Source organism: Perca flavescens, chromosome 24 (genome assembly GCF_004354835.1).
Source record: "Perca flavescens isolate YP-PL-M2 chromosome 24, PFLA_1.0, whole genome shotgun sequence".
NCBI lineage: Eukaryota > Metazoa > Chordata > Actinopteri > Perciformes > Percidae > Perca > Perca flavescens.
The window spans coordinates 14,612,991-14,634,446 of NC_041354.1; the positions used below are offsets into that span (position 1 = coordinate 14,612,991).

At 39.5% G+C, this 21,456-nt stretch overlaps 1 protein-coding gene across 2 annotated transcripts in view; it reads right to left on the reverse strand.

Moving 5' to 3' along the window:
- sonb (SON DNA and RNA binding protein b) overlaps window positions 1-18,043 on the reverse strand; it is a 37,961-nt gene extending 19,918 nt beyond the window's left edge. For both annotated transcript variants that reach the window (XM_028572381.1, XM_028572382.1), the window contains exons 1-8: window positions 17,895-18,043; window positions 16,575-16,805; window positions 12,374-12,405; window positions 9,864-10,069; window positions 7,955-8,139; window positions 7,018-7,235; window positions 4,181-4,463; window positions 2,082-2,275 (exon numbers count right to left, since the gene is read on the reverse strand). In XM_028572381.1, coding sequence (XP_028428182.1) covers window positions 2,082-2,275; window positions 4,181-4,463; window positions 7,018-7,235; window positions 7,955-8,139; window positions 9,864-10,069; window positions 12,374-12,405; window positions 16,575-16,805; window positions 17,895-17,977 — 1,432 coding nt within the window. In that variant the 5' untranslated portion in view covers window positions 17,978-18,043. The remainder of the gene's footprint in view (window positions 1-2,081; window positions 2,276-4,180; window positions 4,464-7,017; window positions 7,236-7,954; window positions 8,140-9,863; window positions 10,070-12,373; window positions 12,406-16,574; window positions 16,806-17,894) is intronic.
- Window positions 18,044-21,456: the final 3,413 nt, after the last annotated feature.

The following is a 21,456-nucleotide window of genomic DNA, read 5'->3' on the forward strand; positions in this document are numbered from 1 at the left end:
TGAGCAGGAGGGGATTTCACCTTTAAAGGTCTCTAACTTTGGAATTTGACAGCTTTCAGTTTTTCTTTGCATGTGGATGTATAAAAGCAGGTGTTGAGTTTGCCACTCAGTTAAAGTGCTCATACTATGCTCATTTTCCAGGTTCATAATTGTATTTAAAGGTTGTACCAGAATAGGTTTATGTGGTTTAATTTTCAGAAAACACCATACATTTATTGTACTATGCATAGCTGCAGCTCCTCTTTTCACCCTGTGTGTTGAGCTCTGTTTTAGCTACAGAGTGAGACATCTCACTTCTGTGCCATCTTTGTTGGGAGTCGCACATGCGCAGTAAGTACTGCTAGCTAGTCAGTTGCAGAGTATGAGGGACTGCCATACTAGCAGCTAGGCGAGCATTATAACGTCACGGAAGTAAAGGCAGGACTACAATAGAGCTGTTTGGAGAAGTTTGTGAACAGTGTTTTCTGTTGGAGATGGAAAGTCCCCTTGGGGTGGACTTGGGCTTTTTCACTTTGTAAACCTATAACATGCACAAAAATATATATAACACATTAAAGGAAAGGGAAAAAGCCTAAAAGCATAATATGAGCACTTTAAAGGGAAACTTCACCGATTAGCATTAAGCTTTGTATCAGTAGAAACCTGGTAGTATTTCTGAATGACCATGCTTCCCTCCCTCATGTCCCCCTGAGAGGGGAGATCTCTGTATTGTGGGTCTGGAAAAAAACCTCAGATGACGCAAAATGACGATTTCTGCGTCATCTGAGGCTTTTTTGCCCAGAGGCAAAAGACTACAGCCTGTATTAGGAGCCACTTCCGCATAGCCCAAAGGGGGTTGGACTGTTGGCTCTTTCCAGAGATTGCCGAGGGAAAAAACCGAGTGTCAGCCATCTTGAATCCTCGCTTAGCTTCTCAGCAGGAGCAGAAACTGTTCATCCCGACGGAAATTTTGGGACGCAAGCTTTTATTTTGAAAAGTAGACGGGACGGCATGATATAGGACGCTCCAGGCTGCAGCCATACAGTCTTGGAAATTTTAGAACAACAATGATGTGCATTGAAACTACCGCACACGTGTACCACCGGGATACATTGGAACACATCGGAGAACATGCAGGACACTTTATTACGGACGCAATACTCGACACACTTCGCGAGCTTCGCTTGCACGGAGACCGCCGGTGGTGCTCGATTCCTCTGGCTGGTGAGGAGACCTCATCAGCGGGGAGTGTTGAACGAGTGTGCCGGTGGAAAGCTAACGCTAGCCGGCCACCTGTTCCACCAGTCCTGCTTGCAAGTGTCCGCTCATTAAACAAACTGGACTACATCCAACTTCAACCAAACTCCCAACGCGAGTTCAGAGACTGCTGTGCTGTGTTTTTGTTGTTGAGGAAATATTGCTGTGGACAATCCAGCCTGCTGTCACCGGGTAAGACTACTAGTGGAGGTGGGCTGTGTTACCCCGGACTGCCTGTTGCAGAAATGGGGTGATTTGTATCCAACTAACTGCTAACTGCTGGTGGAGTTTGTGACTGTAAAATGCCGACAATTCTAGCTACATCCCACGCAAATGTACGGCTGTGTTTATCCCCGATGTTTATACCACAGCCCGCCAAGAGCCAATGCTAGTAGCTATGTGTTAGCCTTCTTTTATTATATATTATTATTTCGTGTATATGGTTGAAATGACAATAAAACACACTTGTTGATTTGATCGTCTCACTGTCTGTCTGTAAACGGTAGGCGTGGCTTGGGAGTGGCCTCATACAGCAGCAAAGCAAGTGCATTCTGGGATTTGGTGTCTTTCATCCATATGAGCCAAAAACACATTTTCTGGCTTATCTCGGCCTAGAAGGCACCAATTTCAATTTTCTTTTCACATTTCTACTACATAAGTGACCCAATTTAAAGATATATTCAGCTTTCCAGCGGTGAAATTTCCCTTTAAGTGACGGTGGTTTACAGCAACTTCATGACACCGATACCTTCTTTATAAATAAGAATGCAAAAATGCAAATGGAAAAAAAACAACAAGTAATATAGTTGGTTCACATTCCAATGAGTAATTTCATATTATCTGACCCAGTTCACTGATGCGTTGAGGGCTGTTGCTCGAACTGCAGAGTTTCCGAGTGGGGGATCTATTTTTGCGGAGGATGAGTACAGGGGAGTGACTTGGCTCTCGTTTCCAGCGGTCCCTCTGGCTGTATGTAGCCCTCCTCCGACCCCTCGACACCGACCGGGAGCGCGACCTCCGCGACCGCCGCCCCCCTGACCTGCATGGACAAGATCCAGTTCAATTAATTTGAAATCAAGCAAACCAGCACCAACTTTTTTTTAATCAATGTCTCCTGAATAATCACCCAGGCAGTCATTAGGGACAGTGGGATAGTGGGAACAAACATTTAACCCAAGGTGGACCAATTAAAACGAGACAGTTATCACAGGCAGCGTAATGTGCGGTTGTCAACTTATGTTTTTCTTTGTCTTTAATGCTCACAGTTAAAAGCTGAAATAAACAACAGGATTACAAAATTAATGAAACAATACGCTGACAAAACATGCAAAGAAATAATAAATGATTTAAAAGCAGGTTGCATGACAAGCTAAATAAAAAGTCCATTAATGTAACCGTTTTGGGGTCAATTCATAAATTTGTATACTGTTGTATACTTTATGTTCATACTGTGCTTTATTTATTTATTTATTCGACACTGCACTACAATAGCATTTGTACAAGCTATTGTTTTAGCAACATAATCTTTTTAAAGCTTTAGTGCGTAACTTTTTTATATTAATGAACGTCCGTTACATTTAACCCATTGCCAAATGAGTTGATACAAAGCTAATAAAAACTCTCTCTGTCTTTCTTAGCATGGCTATGTTCAGAAACTGGAGTCATCCGGCGACTTTCGCTCGCAGAAAATCGAGCGAAGATAATTACCTATTCTGATAATCATCCATCATGTTTTTTAATCCTCCCTGTCCTCCTTTGCGACTAGCAACTGTGTGGAGCAGGGGAGGGGGTGGTGCGGGATCACGGAAGGCTCGTATCATGTGGATGGGGGAGACAGAAACTACGCACTATAGCTTTAACTCAATCTTACTTTTGAACTTAATCTCACTTTGCTTGTACTTAACTTTTTTACTTCTTGCAGTGTAGCTATATTACTTTCATACACGTATTGACTAGCTCTTTTCTCACTCTTACTTGTACCTTAAATCGGACTGTGAGCAGCTGCAACTGAACAATTTCCCTGAGGGGATCAATCAAGTATTCCGATTCTGACTTTTAATAATGCACCAGGTCGAAGGGAACCTGACAATTGTAGACTCTCTTTCGTATCCAAGCTAAATTGGTTTTGCAACTGAAATATCCCAAATCGACATTGAATTGGAAACCTTGTCTAATCGGGAAATCTGTGGCGATACCCAGTCCTAATTGAAGAAGACTTAAAATTAGTGATTGAGACCATTAACTCATTATGAAAACATTTATTCAAGTAATAAATCAGGTGAGAAGTAGGGTAATGTTCCCATTAGTCTAAATCCTTCGCGTTCCACTTTTGGGATTGCTCTGGTGCTGCAGGGAAATCCACCGGATGCCTTTGTTTTCAGGATTTAGTTCCGCATTGGCTTCACTTTTCAGACCCGGAAGCTTTGTCTATTATTTTTACATCCAGCCAGCCGCTTTCCCAATAAATCCGCAGGTTTCCACTGCATTAATTAGTTTAGTTGCGAAGCTGTCAGCTATGTCTGCCTGGTACACTCTGTTAGTAGATTGGCCAATTCAACCCCCCAGTCCTCATCAATGTACTGTAGTGGCATGTAGCTTTCCACTTTAAGTGCCGTCCAGCACTCGGTAGTGAGAGCCACGAACTTCGCAGAAAAAAAAAAAAAAAAAAGAGCTGAAACCGAAATTTGCTACTCCAATAAATGGGATTCACATGTTTCATGTGTTGCCCCATGAGTTGGTTTAATAGCCTTTTTTTTTTTTTTAACCAAATTACTTTAAATTACAAGATGAATGCTTTTTTTAACAGCTGACTAACTGATTAATTGAAAGTGAACCCAATATTTATATAATCATAATCAATGTTTGGTTAATTTAGCTATAACGTCACATGGATAAAGGAGATCCTAATACAGTAAAAAAAAAAAAAAAAAAACAGTCACTTTACCTCGACCGTGATCTCCTCTTCTTTGAAGGACTCCTGGATCTGGATCCCCTCCTGTGGCTCCTACATGGTGACTTGGATCTTTTCTGCCTCTTTGATGACTTTGATTCTTTTTTCCTCTGTGGGGACTTGGATGGTTTCCTCTTCATCATTGCTGGCAATTTAACATTAGTGTCAGATGTACTCGGGTGTTTTGATGCTTTAAGCTGAGGCAAGCTGAGTTCAGTGGTCTGGTCAGGTTCAGTAGATATGGACTGGCTCATCATGGAGTGGGATGCGCCAGAACCTGCCGATTTAGCATCAGGCCACAAAACACATTAATTGGACCTTGAACACCTTTTTTTTATTTTTATAAATGTCTGTGGGTCATCATGAAGTACCAGGAAGTACATCAAATAAAGGCGAAACAACAACAAAGAACACATTATTTTTTTTCAGAATTTCATCAAAATCAGAGTTTCGTCAGAATTTCATCTCTATTATTACATACTATGCTTTCCTCAATACTTATTATTGCTTATACCGACCCACCCCTGCCAACCCACCTCCCTTCCCCCAACCCAGCCTACCATCCGCCCACCTCTCGCACCCCCATCCCCATTTACCCGCCTACCCCGCACATTGCTGGTCCTCATTCTACAGACCACACTTACACACACACACACACACACACATTACGACAACAACAAAATAAATAAATAAATAAATAAAAATAAGTAACATAAAATAAAATAATAAATGTAAATGGACTATTTATATAGCGACTACTCAAAGCGCTTTTACATAGCACAGGAACCATTCACCATTCACACACATTCATACACTGTGGCCGAGGCTGCCGTAAAAGGTGCCACCTGCTCATCAGATAAAGAGTCACACACATTTACACTCCGATGCGCAGCGTCTTATCCCAAGGAGACTTCGACATGGGACTGCAGGGACAGGGATCGAACCTCCAACCTTCCAATTGGCAGGCAACCGCTCTACCACTGACCTGCGGCCGCCCATGAAAGGGGTTCTAAAAACATGCTCCATTGGCTATCAAATTGTTTATTTTTGTCCTCTGACATTGATCTTTCAATACACAGATAATACTTCATTAAGGCCTTCCAATTCTCTATTGAATGTGCTTCCTTATTTTCCCAGTTTTGCAATATTAGTTTTTTAAAGATAAGAGAGGAAAAAAGTATCTGCCAGCTAGTTGGATATCTTATTCCCTCTATATCTTGAAGAATACACACTTTTGGAGAGAATATGATTTTTCTGTTAGTATACTTAGACAACCAAATCGCTATGCTCTCCCAAGTCTTCTTAATCCCTTTGCAGTACCAAAAGGCGTGCATAAGGGAGTCAGCATATTGGTTACATTTTAAACATAAACAATGTGTTATCAAAGTTGTTTATTTTATCTCTAGTGTAATACATCATGTCATTTTCTTAAACTGTATTAGTCGCAGATTTTCATTAGTAGTTAATTTGTTTCCATTTTTCTTTAACGTCAACCCCTAGGTCTTCCGTCCATTTATTGTATATACTGTACTTTGTAATAATGTATCACTGCTTTCCAGTGTTTTCAGTTGTATATACCTAAATAATTCTGTATCTTTTAGGTTATATTTGCTTTTTAATTCACTGAATGGTGCAACAGTGTCGTGGTTTGTGACATCTGAAAACTGCTGGATTCCACCTTTTATCCATGTTTCCCAGTATAACTGCGTGCTCTGTATATTTATTGACGGATGGTTCCAAATCGGTATGTGCCTGGGGAGCCCTATTTCTTGATGGAGAATTTATTTTTATTTTGTTCCAGGCCTTTAATGTACTATTAATAACAAAATTGGTTGATTTGATTTTGTCCTTAGAAAAGAGTGCTAGCAGTAAACTAGTAAATTGATTGGTTTCCACGTCTATCCATGGATCTTTGTTTGTTTTATTTTTTAGGCGTTCAATATAAAATGACTGAGCTGTTGTTACATTAATTTCTGCCATTAATGTTAAATCTATTTTATGTTTCTTTGCATATTGTGTGAGGGAGATACACGTTCTGGTATTAGTTCTTAAATCCCTATGTTGTATAAAACCAGCTTGGTCGTGATTAATTAAGCTTGGTAGAATACCAGTCTATTATTCAAGATTTTACCTTATAGGCTTATAATCAGAAGGTGTTTCCCAAGTCTTACCTGGTTTTGGTATAACAGATATAGTCGCTTGGTACATTGTTTCAGGAAGACTATTGTTTTTTTGCACTGAGTAAAAAAGGAATCTATTTTAGCCCAGAACGTGGTGTAAAATTCCATAGGAAAGCCGTCCATTCTTGGAGCTTTGTTGAGGGGAAAGTTATTTTCATAAATATATTATATATATTCATATGGACTTTTATTTCTGAAGTATAGAATTTTTCATAAAATGATCTAAATTCATTGTTTATAGCATCGTTGTTTAGACACCCTGAATAACTGTACAAACATATTTTAAAATGTTTGTCTATGTGTAAGGTAAAGGGGTTGACAGAAAGGTATAAAGGTAGTTACAAAATAATTATTATTTTACTTCTACAAGAACAATAACTATATTGTAACTTTAATGTCTTGTCCTGAAACTCCCAAAATATTAACCCTTAGGTGTTGCTCAGAAGCAACAAAAATCGGCGCATTTGTCACAATCTTGTTTGAATGATGGCTTTGTGTAGAATTAGGATAGAGGCTAAAATTGGTAGATAAATATATTTTTTCAAAATCTTGATATATAACGTTGTTCTAAATATTGATCAAAAAATAATCGTGATTATGACATTTTTGAATGGGTACTGCACTAGTGGAATGTCATCAAACAGGTCCTACCTAGTTTTTGTGTTGAGTCATCTGCTTTATCTTCTTTGTTCGCTGGTGGCTTTTCCATCTGGTCAGGGCTCTGCAGCTCTGTGCTTGATTCTGCCAGCTCCTGTGCTTTGATGTTACTTCGGGTAGGGCTGGAGGCCAGCTCAGGTGGCTGGAGGCCTTTTAAAGGACATTGGGTGGACTGCATGGACTCATCCAAAGCTCCCCTCTTCTCTGAAGAGCTACCAGCAGCCGCATCAGCCAGATCATGGACGGTTAAAGCAAAATCACAAAGAGAAAAAGGAAAAGACTATGATGAAGACCTGTGTTTATGTGCCATGTAAGCAGCCAGAATGCTGCTTTTTCTCACAGGGGTAGCATTATTATGTACATGTCAATGTGTGTTGTGCCGGCAAAATATCCTAATAGTACCAGATTGTGAGTGACCTAATGATTTACTATCAACTTTAGTTTCCACCAGATTAAATCTATGTGAGATACAGCACTTTGGTATGTCAGCTATAGTGCTGCCTTCAGAATCCTAATTAAATCAAGTTTGGGAAACATTTGAAAGCACAATAAACTAAATATAACCAAAACACTATATCATTACAAAACAGCCCACTTCAACCAATTACAATAGAAATTCAGTATATGCAATATCATCCAGAAATGAACTGAGTTTTGGGCCAAACAAATAACCACACATTTCCTGGCAGCATATCCGTAGAAAACATGTCAAACTTAAATGTCACAAAAACTAGACAACCGACTCAGAAATATCGTTAAAAAAGCAAAAACAAAGTCCCTGGTTGGCAAATTGAGATCATCAATCAATGATTTAATATCTCGCAGGAAAATTAATAAATGACATGTAAAAAAAAAAAAACAAACGCAAAAGATTCTAGGTTAAGTCACACAGGCCAAAACTCAACTGATGTTTTTTTTGTTTCTTTCATACCTGGACCGAGTCCTGTGGCGCTGTGTGCTGGATAGGGAGCGAGTCCTAGACCTTCGGTGGTGGTCTCTAGAACGAGAGTTCCTCCTAACTGAATGTGAATGAGAATAGGAATGTGACCGTGAACGGGAACGAAAACTTCTCCTGCCGTGTCTTTCTTCATCTCCTCTTCCTTTAATGGAGCTGTCCTGTTAGAAAGCAATAAAGAAAGAAATGCGTCATTTTATCATTGGATTTTTGATGTCATTGATGCACATGTGACATCATTTTATCAGTGTACATGATGTTGTTTGCATTCATCACATGATGAGGACAGAAGTCTGTTCACAAAGTCACGTTCCATCAAAAAGATGGACCCCACAAGGACAGGGGTAGGACTTGGTTTTAAGGTTAAGGGTGGGTATAAGCGTGTAGTGGTTACATTTAAGGTTAGTAAAATGTTGTGTTGATGTAAATGTGCCATGCATTGTAGTTTCCGGCTGGAAATTCTTCACTGTTCCAGAAAAGCTTTGTTTTTCATCATTTTCTGAAATGCATCCAGTGTCCTGCAAATGTTTCTGCAATGTTTCTTCTGTAATACTACCATATTCTCTGCATTAGGGCTGGGTTAAAACAACTGATTCTCCAATTAAAATCAATCTTTTAATATATGGAATATGTTGATGACAATGTCAGTCCTGTTAAGTAAAAAGTACTTCAAACAAACTTTTTGGGTGAATTCTTCATGTAAACATGAACCTGCCTTATAAAAATTATTTGAGGCTGGCTTCTTGCTTGTCAAATTTACAGCATATCTTCTCTGAGAATGTCTTTTACATCCAAGCGGAACTGGAATTGTAACTGAAATTTCCCTAACCTCTTTGACGTTGAACCAAATCTGACACGTACTCGAATCGGGACCTTGTGAGTCGGAATATAATCGATTCAGGAAACGATTGCCGATGCGCGTCGGAAACGCGCACCCTGAACTCGGATTTCCGAGTTGGGAAGTTGGAGCGCCACACAGTACCCCGAGCAAGCCGACCTCAAAATCCAACATGGCTGCAGTCGTACAACTTCTATCTGTGGACATGTTGCTACGCTGTTTGTATGCACAAAAAAACAACTGGTATTAGGGCTGCTCGATTATGGATAAAAACATAATCACGATTATTACGGTCAATATTGAAATCACGATAATTTGACACGATTACTCGTTAACTTCTGGAAAGATGTTGCAATTATTGAACTTAAAAAAAAACAGTGGAAAAAGTTGTGAAAACTGTGAAATTTGCCTATTTAAACTTAATTTTTTTTTTTTTGGGTGACATGACATACATGGGTGACCGCCCAGAAAGTCGAGCAATGGACTAGCTTATGCAATTTAGAAGGAAACATATTGGTTCTATACAAGGTTCTAAATCATAACTTTGGTGTAGAAAAGATTTCTTAACATTTCAAACCAACAGTCTAATCAGCTTACAGGCTTGATCATTAAAACATGGAAATATATATATATATATATGGAATGAGACACTGCAAGAGTAGTCAAATTATGTGTGTGACCATCTTGGATCAGTCACTAGCAATACCCCAATCCTACAGAGACTCCTTTAAAGGTCCCACGGAATGAAAATTTCACTTCATGAGGTTTTTTAACATTAATATGAGTTCCCCCAGCCTGCCTATGGTCCCCCAGTGGCTAGAAATGGCGATAGGTGATACCCAAGCCCTGGGTATCCTGCTCAGCCTTTGAGAAAATGAATGAAGTTCAGATGGGCCGATCTGGAATCTACTCTTAATGACGTCATAAGGGGAAAGGTAACCTCCCCTTTACGTATCTGCTAATAAGAGGTCAGAACCTATATTTAATATTTTAAGGACATAGACTTATTAAGACAGCATGCGTTGACTGTTTTTGTGGTGCATTTACCTGTTTTGGGATGATATCAGGAAGCTCCTCTCGCCGCCTTGACAATAAGCTTTCACCACAATTACTCTCTCTCTGCTTTGACACAAACTCTGAGTCGGAATCTGATGAGTTCTCTTCCCCTTTCCTCCTTCTCTTCTTCTTCTTCTTCTTCCTCTTTCCTTTTGAATGCCGCTTGTGGCATCTGGACTTGCTCTCGTTATCCTCACCTGGACAGACAGTTCAGCAGCTCTGTGCCAGTATAGCATGTATGTACAACAGTAATTACTGTATAATATGGTTTTGGAGTCTAAAGGTTCAGTAGGTAATTTAAAAAACTTTTTTTATTTGCTGAAACAGTCAGTATATCCTGACAGTAGCAGATGATAGTCTGTAAAAAAAATCATGTTCCTCTGCCTCCCCCAATTGCTCCTAATGGCATTTGCAAGTTTCCACTGCACACAAAGATTAACAACCAATCAGAGCCGAGGAGTCTCTAACGCAGTGTCAATGACTAATGATGAACTGCTGTCAAACTGTCTAGCGCTGCCTGTCTAAACTAGGCAGTGCTGATCAAATATAAATCAAGATTATTTTCCTGTATTGCCTATTTCTCCCCTCGAATATTTTTTATTGTACTTTTTAGCAGTAAAATGAGAAAGTTTGTGACCAAGTGAAGCCAAAAACAAGCACTGCCTACAGGCCCGAACAGCCAGAGCAGACACTCTGATTTTAAAGCTAAATACACCACACTTAAACATTAAATTACATTTATTACATGTCATTTAGCTGACGCTTTTGTCCAAAGCGACTTACAATTGCTATATATCAGAGGTTGCACGCCTCTGGAGCAACTAGGGGTTAGGTGCCTTGCTCAGGGACACATTGGTTGATGTACCACAGTGGGAATCAAACCCAGATCTCCCACACCAAAGGCATGTGTTATATCCATGCCATCACCACCACCAAAACATGTTTAGAAATAGACAATGCAGTAACCGAATCTTGATTTATATTTGATCAGCGTTGCCTAGTTTGACCACAGCTCAAGAGCAGTAATTGACATGGCGTCATTAGCCGCTTTCCGACCAAGTAGTTACAGGAACGTAGTTCTAGGAAAAGTCCACTTCTGAGCAGATCTACTAACTACTCTCCCCCAAAACCGTTTTTCCCATTTGCATTCGCACAGGGCAAGTGGCCATAGGGACTATAGGAGGGGTAAGGGAGTGATGAAAGCACGGCAACGGTCTTTATAGCGTTCAAATCCGAAAACAAATACACAAAAAAAAGTATGAACTAAATACTAAATCTAATGTATATAGCGTATTTGTCATAATTTAAACAAGTCTCCCGAAGAGAAACTGGTATCTCTCGCTCCCCCGCCTCGGCCTGCTGCGCTGTGGACGTGTGTGAGTGTGTGTGTGTGTGTGTGTGTGAGACTGTCGGGCAGCGAGGTTGTCAAGCGCGCAGGGCACGCTTGTGGAGTTTAACTCCAAAAAGACAGTTAACCACAGGTTCCCGTTAATCTTATGATGGGCATGTGCCGACGGCGAAATGAAAGCCTCTTATTTACGAGAGTGGTCTGAGAGACCTCCAGCTTACAGCGGGGTCTCTGAGCAGGACTGGCCGAGCGACGAGCTAGCGGCCGGGGCAGGCGGTAGCTGGGGGTCGCGTCACTTCGTGGAGCTTCTCCCCTCCGAAAACTTTGAAGCAAATTGTCAATTCGGCATCAATTTTTCGCAAGGCGGCCTAGGTTCGAAATCTAAACAGTTCATTTCTCGCCTAAAACGTTGTCAGAAGTGAATTTAGTGATGAATAAGATGGCGAAAATTGTTAGAACTGTCCCGTCGTTGGTCTGTCTGTACCGGAAATCCAACACTCGTTGACCTAGGTTCCTAGGTCCGAAAAAGGGAACAGCGAAAAGTTACAGGAAGAAAAGCCAGAGGAACTTAAAAATCCCCAAATTGGTCCAGTCGGAAAAACGAGGAATTAAAGGGTTCTAGGAATTTTATGTTCTAGGAACTGCAAAAATCCCTCCGGTCGGAAAGCGGCTATCGTCTCCTCAGCTCTGATTGGTTGTTTTCCTTATGCCATGGGGAGCACCAAGAGAAGGCAGAGATTTTTTCATAGATTATCTGATTCAGGATATTGTGACAGTTTGAGCAAATATGACAACAACAAAGAAGCGATTTATTTTAAAGTAACCAGCTGTAGCTTTAAGTATGGGGATGTAGCCAGCAAATTGGTTAAATAAGATGCACATCAGCCACAATAAAATAACTGACTGAAAACATGCTGGCGAAGACACCGTTCTTAGGAGAACACTTCATAATGATTTCACGTGATGATATGATGCATCACTGTATCACATTCATCATAAGAAAACTTTTGATACTTTGATGTGACTTTAATACAGTAGTATTCCATGATGGTACCTGTACTTTCACTAATATAAACAATTTTTCTTTTCACCACAGCTGATCAACACATTGTTGTATGACTGATTCTATTCAAATAATAAGAGGCGGACTTACCTTGCTCCTTATTCGCCTCCGTTGGTGTTCTTCTGTGAAGCAAAGATAAAAACCTGAGTTATGCAAATTCAAAAAGCGGGGATCAATAGTAAAGATTTCAACATAAACCCAACCACTCAAATTACTTTACAAGCCAAATGTGGCAAGCATTAGGTTGCACGCTATAAGGCCTGTAATGAATAACAATAACAAGGATAACAAGGCAGTGCCTAGAACTTTAAAGGGATACGCCACCGTTTGTTGAAATAGGGCTTATCACGGTCTCCCCTAGCTGTAGATAGGTGGGCCATCGCATTTTTTGTGCATGCATTGTTTTAGTCCGGTGCAACACCAGCAGCGCCGACGCTAGTTAGCTTAGCGTAGTGAATGGAATCCTATGTTGCCATATAGCATGATGTGAGTAAAAGTGAGCCAACAAAAGACATAAAAACCAATCTAATTTCTTGCACTGAGACAAAACATGCGTTGGCCCACCTATCTACAGCCAGGGTAGACCGTGATAAGCACTATTTCAACAAACGGTGGCGTATTCCTTTACTTGGGGCCCCATAGTTGAACTATTTATTTATTTTTTTTGTATTGCCGTCCAGATGCTTTCAAAGAACCACTGGATCTTCTTTGCATTTTCAATGTTTATACAATTTTGCTTTGACTATGCATAGTTTGCTTAGTTGCATGGTTTCAAAATAATAGATGTTCAACAATTTGTATGTACATATTAAAGCCTGATCAGTATATGTTGACCAATAAGAAACAAGATATATTTGAGGTTACAAAGAAACAGAGCTGGGGACTCGAGTCTGAGACTCAGACTCCAATCGCACTTAAGTTGCACAAACAGCAACTTCGGACTTGACTTGCGACTCGACCCAAAAGACTTCAGACTTGACTCGGACTCGAGCTTCGAGACTTGTCAACAAGCTGTTTTCATGCAATTATTGCTTTTTAAACCTAAATTCATTCATGTATTTCTACTTTCTTTTATTGGCGCATATACGTTGGGGAAAAGTATGACGAGCTGACCTGATTTTGATACTGTACTGTATGCACGGTAGCTTACAGGACATGCTTTGAATTCATAAGATTTAACAATACAGTGTCAGGGACAGATCAGATGGCCAGAGACTTGACCTGGATTTGCCCCCTCAAAGACTTGAGACTTGACTTGGACTCGAGCTCAAAGACTTAAGACTCGACTTGGACTTCCAAAAACTGACTTGTGAACATCTCTGCTAAGAAACAGCGCGTTCAGTAGCTTGTCTACTAGAAACCACTGAGCATTTATTTTTCAACTTCAGATGTCAGGGCTCTTATAGTTAGGTTTGGCGCAGGTTTGCCTTGGACAAGCCCTCAGTTATCCTCCTCCTCCTCCTCCTCCTCCTCCTCCTCCTCCTCCTCGCTCCACCTGTATGCATTCATATGTTACTAACTTAGCTTCGTCCCCAAAGTCCTTGTGCTTTTTTGGCCTCGCAGATTTCAACAGTAATCCAGATACTCAACATCACCTGATTTGTATTCATTTTTAATATATGGAATTCATGGGGGTTGGGGGTTGTTTAAGTCGTTAAGCCTTGCACTGTACACATTGTCTCGTGTTAAATGAATTGTGGTAAAAAAATAATGATAATCAACAATAACCGTACTGACAACAATATTAACCATTATTATCATTATTACCATCACCACCACCAATATTAATTCCAGAGTTGCCATCATCCTTATGGCAATTAAAGTACAAAACAAAAAGAGAAAACAATGTAGAATAAAAGAGTATAATGGAGACTAAGTTTAGGGGGAGGCAATAATCAACACCACAAAGTCATAACGAGGGCTTTAACTTTCATCTGCTGACAAGTCTGATCTGACACTTTATTTACCTACTGTACATTTTGATTAAATATGTATCTGACATTGACAACAGCTCTTGCCTACTGCCATTAGAAAACTCTAATTTTCACAAGCTACTTTACCAAATAAGGAAGGTCCAGGAGAAAAAATACTGACTTTATAAACTGAAATTAGTGATATGATATTTGATATGAATGAAAGGCATGGTTGATGATTTCACTTGGTCAGCTAGAATGACGACACGTCGCTCTGTTGGGAGTTTTTCGGAACTACACAAGAAAACACTCACTCAGCTCACACAGCTCACTCGCACAGAAGATCTCCGGCTGACTGATACTGGCTTGCAGATAGAACTTTAACCAGACAGACTGTCAAGTTTAAATTTAAGCCTGTTATCAACTTACTCGCACATTTAATGTTAATTTCTGCTGATATGGCCTGCTGCCAGCGATTAGTGTCAGCTCAAAAATGTGTATGTACAGGGATCTTTGATAGTAAGAGAGCAAGAGAAGAGATAACGGATTCATTAACAAAGTCTGTGCCAGAACATAGAGCCATTCGTGTTAGAGATGGTCCGATACCGATACAGTATACGTATCGGCTCTGATACTGCCTAAAACGCTGGTATCGGGAAGTACTGGAGTTTATGCACCGATCCGATACCACGTAATAAAGCCCTAAAGAAAATCTACGTTAAAGTAGTTTACTTATGTTCTTTTTCCGTTATAACTGACTGTCAAACTGGATAATAAAAGAAAGTTCTGTGGCGTTCATTGTTTGTGTTTGTTCATGTTTCACTAAGAGTTTAACAAAGATAGAAATCATATCATATCCATACAGCGATAGTAGTATACAGTTGTTAAAACATAATAAAATATATGACATACTGGTATTCGATCGGTACTCGGTATCGGCCGATACGCAAGTTCAGGTATCGGAATCGGTAAGCAAAAATTGGTATCTGGCCATCTCTAATTCGTGTGCAGCCAAATAACCATTATACTAACACACACTAATTGTCACTTGGATATGCAATGAATTGCTCACAGTGTAGAGACAGCTGTGGTAAAGGAGAGTAATTCAGTGTGATCTGATGAAGCGATACACATACCAGCCAATGGTTTCACACTATTCCACTGACTTACAAGCAGCAGTGCACCAACAGAGGAAGTGAAGGAGAAGACTGCGAGCTAGTAAATCTGGATGTAAACAATGCAGTTTTAACAAAATCAGCTTCCCAAATGTTGTATGCGGAGGCAAAATCACTCCAGGTGTTTATGTTGTGTTCACACCGACCACGTACATTTGCTTCAAGTTGAGTTACTCGAGTTGAGTTTGATCACTCCAGTTGAAATATTTTTGGGGCTGCGCAATATGTTTTTTTTTTTTTATCATCATCGCGATAACAACTTACGCAATCAACACATCACGAAAGGCTGCGACATCTCGCGAAAGACCCTCAGAGATTTTTAGTTCGTTGAAAGAAAATATCAGTAGAAAACTGTACTTTTAAATGTAACTGGCATTCTTTTTTTCCAGTGGTGCCCTCTTATGTTCAATTTCAATGGTCACTATTGTTCAATAAAATAATGTTGGAAATGATTTCCATTCATTTGTTTGAAATTCAACAAGCAGTTTGTTGTGTTTGAGCAGAACACTGAAAGCAGCAGACATGAGTACACTTTAATATCGGTTTATTTATTTATCGCAAGTAATAGCGTCATCGCGATATTCAACAAGGTTATCACGTATCGCATATTTTCTTCATATCGTGCAGCCCTAAATATTTGAACTACCAATATGCATCAAGCGCATTATGCACTCGATGGTGTTTTTTGCCCCCAACTGCTCCTTCCAGGCAGCGCTGCGACCGCTGCAGAGCTGCCTGGAAGGCACCCTTGGGGGCAAAAAACACTGATAAACACATTACGCCATCTGCCATGCATTAGCGAAGACAGTTTGTGACCAAGCACTGCCCACCGGTGGACTGGCCGGAGCAAAACCCTCTCATTTTACAGCTAAATAGTAAACTAAAATATGCTCTCAAAACATTTTAATAATAAATAACCAATGCAGTAACAGAATCCTAATTTACATTTCATCAGTAATGCCATTAGGAGAACCACAAGCCCTTCATTCACTGTCATTTTTGTGTAATTGTGCAATTTTTGTGTTCATATCTGGTTCGCTGAAGTTTTCTTCTATTACAGAAGTTACTATTAATCAGTTGAAATGACGTGGGTTACTTTCTGTTATGCGTTTAGTCATGGTACTATGGAAGCGTAACAACAGTTTTATTAAATAGTTTGAATAAGACCATTTTGTAAGTATTGATGAAAATTCACAGTTTTACCTTGGCTGATGGTTGGCTCCTCCCTCCAATTCTGCCCCAGACTCCGAACTGCTCTTCTTCTCCTCCTCCTTTTCTCGGTTTCTCCTCTTCTTCTTGCTTTTGTGTTTTTTGTGCTTCTTTTGTTTCTTTTGTGAACCACTGCCCCTTAAGTCGTCCTGTTTGTCTACCTCCGAAGCGGCTTTTTCTGCTCCAACCATTTCGATGCCATTACCATTTTCTCCTTCGGCAGCACTGATGGACACAGACGCAAAAAAAAAAAGAAAGACATTACTATTGAGTCACATTTGTTATTCCAACTGACAAGAAACCTGAGCTTTAATGTAAAAATTCATCCAGAGGTCTGTCCCGTGAAGTGCAGGAGTTTTAATACATTTGCTGAGTAAAAACCAGAACAGACTTTCTTGTGCATGTTCTAAATTTATTAAGGCACCGGTGCCGTATTAGCACCAGGTCTCCCCCCACAAAAATATAAACTCTTCAGATCTACACGATTCAGGTGGATGACATTTCCCCCATTCAAAACGGCGATTTTTCGCCGAAAAAGCGACTAGTTTGCAGGTATGGGTTATTCTTCAGGAACTCAAGGGGAAATGACTGAATCGTAAGGGCCGGGCGATAAGGAGAAAATCAAATATCACGATATTTTTGACCAAATACCTCGATATCGATACCGCAACGATATCGTAGTTTTGGCTATCGGTGCTTCTCACAAAATATTTACACAGTGAGAGTTTTAGATATATAATCATCAGTAATGTGGGTATAATGACTAAGTGGGTAAATGCAAATAACAGAACAGTTACAACAGTCTGGTGAGTTCAGAAAAGTACATCACTTTACTGTAATGCAGCCTTTAAAACCAGGAAAAGACAACACATATATATGCCATATTACGATATCCAAAATCTAAGACGATATCTAGTCTCATAGAACGATATCGATATAATATCGATACATTGCCCGGCTCTAAATGTAAGTGTGCTTGGAGACGTCTCTGATCCGAAATCCCAGAAGCGTAACGTTGTACGAATCGTTCAGTATGCGTTCCTTCCTCATAAAGCGAGCAAGTGGAGAGATAGCTACTGCATTCGACTGAAACTATCGTTTAAAAAAAACACAGTGACTTAGCTATCCCAACGTCTAAATGTATAAATATGGAGCTACACAATTAGCTTGAATGTTAAATCTGGTAACCAGACGACGATCCGTCGCTGTAAGGTTAGCTGGAAGACGATCGCCTTTGTTCAGTACTATTCACTAGCTAGCTGATTGTCATTTCAGTATCGCTAAAACGAAAACAAAACACAACATTTGACGTACGTTTTGTCTTCATTCTGGTCTTCAATTTCCCTGATTTTATTCAATATAAAATCTTGGAAAATTTGCTCTATATTGGCCGCCATGTTTGAGTGTGCGTCTCATTGCCGGTCCGGGTAGGAACTGTTTCGTCCTCTGCTGTGTTCCGGGTGTCCCCTTTTTCGTGTAGCGCTGCCCTCCAGTCATTAAGGTTATTATGGCTAATATTATTATGATTTGTCACATAGCTAGGCCATGCAATGTGATGCTGATTTAATGACCCTGCCATGTGGCGTATGACTGTGGCAGGTGGAAGAATTTATGTTTCGATTTATGTATGAAGTACTTGAAAGCAATACTACAAGTATCTTACCAGAAATGTCCCCTTTTAAAATATTACTTCATTAAAAGTCTTAAAGTATCTTATATTTGCTGTACTTAAGTATGAAAAGTAACTTTCTGATATTAATGTGCTTAAGAATTAGAAGTAAAAGTAAAAAACTTTGATTATGAACTGTATTGTCTGTTTCAAGTCTAACATTAACAAAGACAAAAACAGAAACTGAATTTTTTTTTTTTGTGAGGAAGAATCTTTGACTCCAACATACGGAAATATCTTTTCAATTAATGAGTAACGAAATGGGAAATGTAGTGGCGTAAAAGTAAAATTTTCCAGAAATATAAATAACGAAGTAAGACAGATCTGTGCAATTCTACTTAAGTACAGTAACAAAGTATTTGTACTTTGCTAAACTTTGGTAATACGGTAGGCAACAACAAATACCTCTTTCACACCAATGACAAAGGTCGGACCAGAGTTATCTGACTGATTTTCAATCCTTCTTTTCTTAATTCAAACCAAGCCAGTCGACACGGGTTGATCCCTGACAATTAATGGTTTATTGTTGTATGTTATTGCCAGAAGACAAGAGCTTGTTGTACTTTGTATTTGAATCCGCCTATTAAAAATATCCTAAATAACGGTTGAGTTTTAGTGCTGTTTAGGCTAAATGTTGGCTGTTATATGCCTTTTTAAAACATATGTCCTGTAGCCCAGTTGTTCTATCCGGCTACAATTCTGAAATATTAACAGCTATATCGGCCATAAAAAAAGAAATAATCCAGGCTTGATTACTAAATTTCTGGAAGGGTTACAAAGGCACCGAAGGACTTGATGTAAAGATGTAGCTGTGAGCTAACAAGCTAAAAACATAGTAAGATGCTAGGTGAAAAAGGTCGCGAAGCAGATTTTTGGATTCATAATTATTTATATATGTTACAAACATGCTGTAATTCCATAATGGATACAAAAAACCTTCAGGATGGCCTACAATTGTTAAAGGACCTTGTTTAAATTGTATTTCTGTAGTACATCTCTACACTGTATTGATCTGGAGATATTAAATATGATATAAAGTATGTATTGTCCTGTCACAGGCTACATCGTCGACTTTAAACAACTATTTTACATTTACACTAATGTGATTTTATTGTTTGGGAACAGTAATTGTATCAACTAAAGCTAGCTATAGCCTAAGTTAACTAAAAGTCCCCTTGATATGTAGCGTTAACGTTAAAGTTAAAGTTAAATCGTTCATTACATTTTCTATTAGCCTATTCTGAGTCCTTTTAAATAATACATTACATTTTATCTGTTGTATATCCACTACAGAATATTGTTAATAGTGCACCGGTTATGTTAACAGTAATGTTAACTTTACTAACCTAATTCATGTTTCTGTTCATGCTATGTCAGATCGACATGTTTTACCGGCAACTTTTGGGGCAAAGGATTTTGAGTCTAAAGTTGGCATACCAACTTTGCCAGAGGGAAATGGGCTGATAAGTGGATAAAATGTCAACTTCAAAAGTTAGGCTATATGAACCCTACCTGAAAGTTACCTTCATCTGAAGAGTAGAAATCAGGGTTGAGCAGTTGTCATCCTGCTCTGACACTTCCTCCTCGCTGTGTGATAAAAGGGTATCAATGACTTTTTGTACACTGACATGCATTGTCATATTAGAAACTGAATACCTTATGTAAAATAATGTTAAAATAAAAAGAAATAATGTTGCGCTGTTACTGTGTCTAAGTGTATTTCAGTATCTAAATGTAGATGGCAACCCCAGTAATCCGCATCGTCAACCCAGAGGCCCCTGCACACCGAATAAAGATTTTGATAATAGTCTGTTGCCAATTTCAGGACATGGATACTTTGCTGCCAGCCCTCGACACCAGCCTGCCGCCAGAGAGGCAACAATGTCTGCTAAAAGCCTCAAAGGAAGCCAAGGCCCAGCAGGGAAGAAGTCAGTTTGCGGGACCAAAGGACCACAAGCTGAGGGATCCCAAGACTGCCTTCAAGGACGGTAACATCTTGGCATTGCATTTACAGTACAGGCCAAAAGTTTGGACACACCTTCTCATTCAATGCGTTTCCTTTATTTTCATGACTATTTACATTGTAGATTCTCACTGAAGGCATCAAAACTATGAAGAAACACATATGGAATTATATAATTAACAAAAAAGTGTGAAATAACTGAAAACGTGTCTTATATTTCAGATTCCTCAAAGTAGCCACCCTTTGCTTTTTTTGATAACTCTGCAAACCCTTGGTGTTCTCTCAATGAGCTTCATGAGGTAGTCACCTGAAATGGTTTTCACTTCACAGGTGTGCCTTGTCAGGGTTAATTAGTGGAATTCTTTCCCTTATTAATAAAAAAGCAAAGGGTGGCTACTTTGGAGAATCTAAAATATAAGACATGTTTATTAACAGTTATTTCACACTTTTTTATTAAGTACATAATTCCACGTGTTCATTCATAGTTTTGATGCCTTCAGTAAGAATCTACAATGTAAATAGTCATGAAAATAAAAAGGAAACGCATTGAACGCGTGTGTCCAAAACTTTGGCCTGTACTGTATACTACAAGCAATGACAACCTAATGAGGTGCACTAGAGCTTTTGCTTGCTTGTTCACTAAGGTCATACAATGTTTTGTCTTCAGCAAAAAGGCGCTGTGGGCTGGAGAGGCCAACTGAGGCACAGTACCTGGGGCAGCTACACTGGCAGGACCTTCAGGTGGCTGGTGGAGAACAACGAGGGATACGTAAAATAGTAAGCATTTCCAGTATTGGGCGTAACAGGTTACAAAAGTAACGCAATTACAGTAATGTATTCCTTTTCTTTTTTTTTTAAAGATTAATTTTGGGGGCTTTTCCCTTTATTATATAGTGACAGTGGATAAATAGGAAAGGGAGAGAGATCGGGGATGACACCCAGCAGGTTGGATTTGAACCAGCAAAGGACTCAGCCTACATGGGGCAAACGCTCTTACTGGGTGAGCTAGAGGTCGCCCAGAGTAATGTATTTCTTTTTAACTGTAAAGCATTATTATAACGCATTACTAATAAATTTTCAGTAATATTATACCCGTTACAATCTCAGTAACGCGCGTTACAACGCAGAGGCAGTAATATTGTAATATAACTAATTACTCTCAGATGACAGTAACTAGTAATCCATAATGTATTACATTTTTGAAGTAACTTGCCCTACACTGGGCATTTCCCAGAAAACCAAAC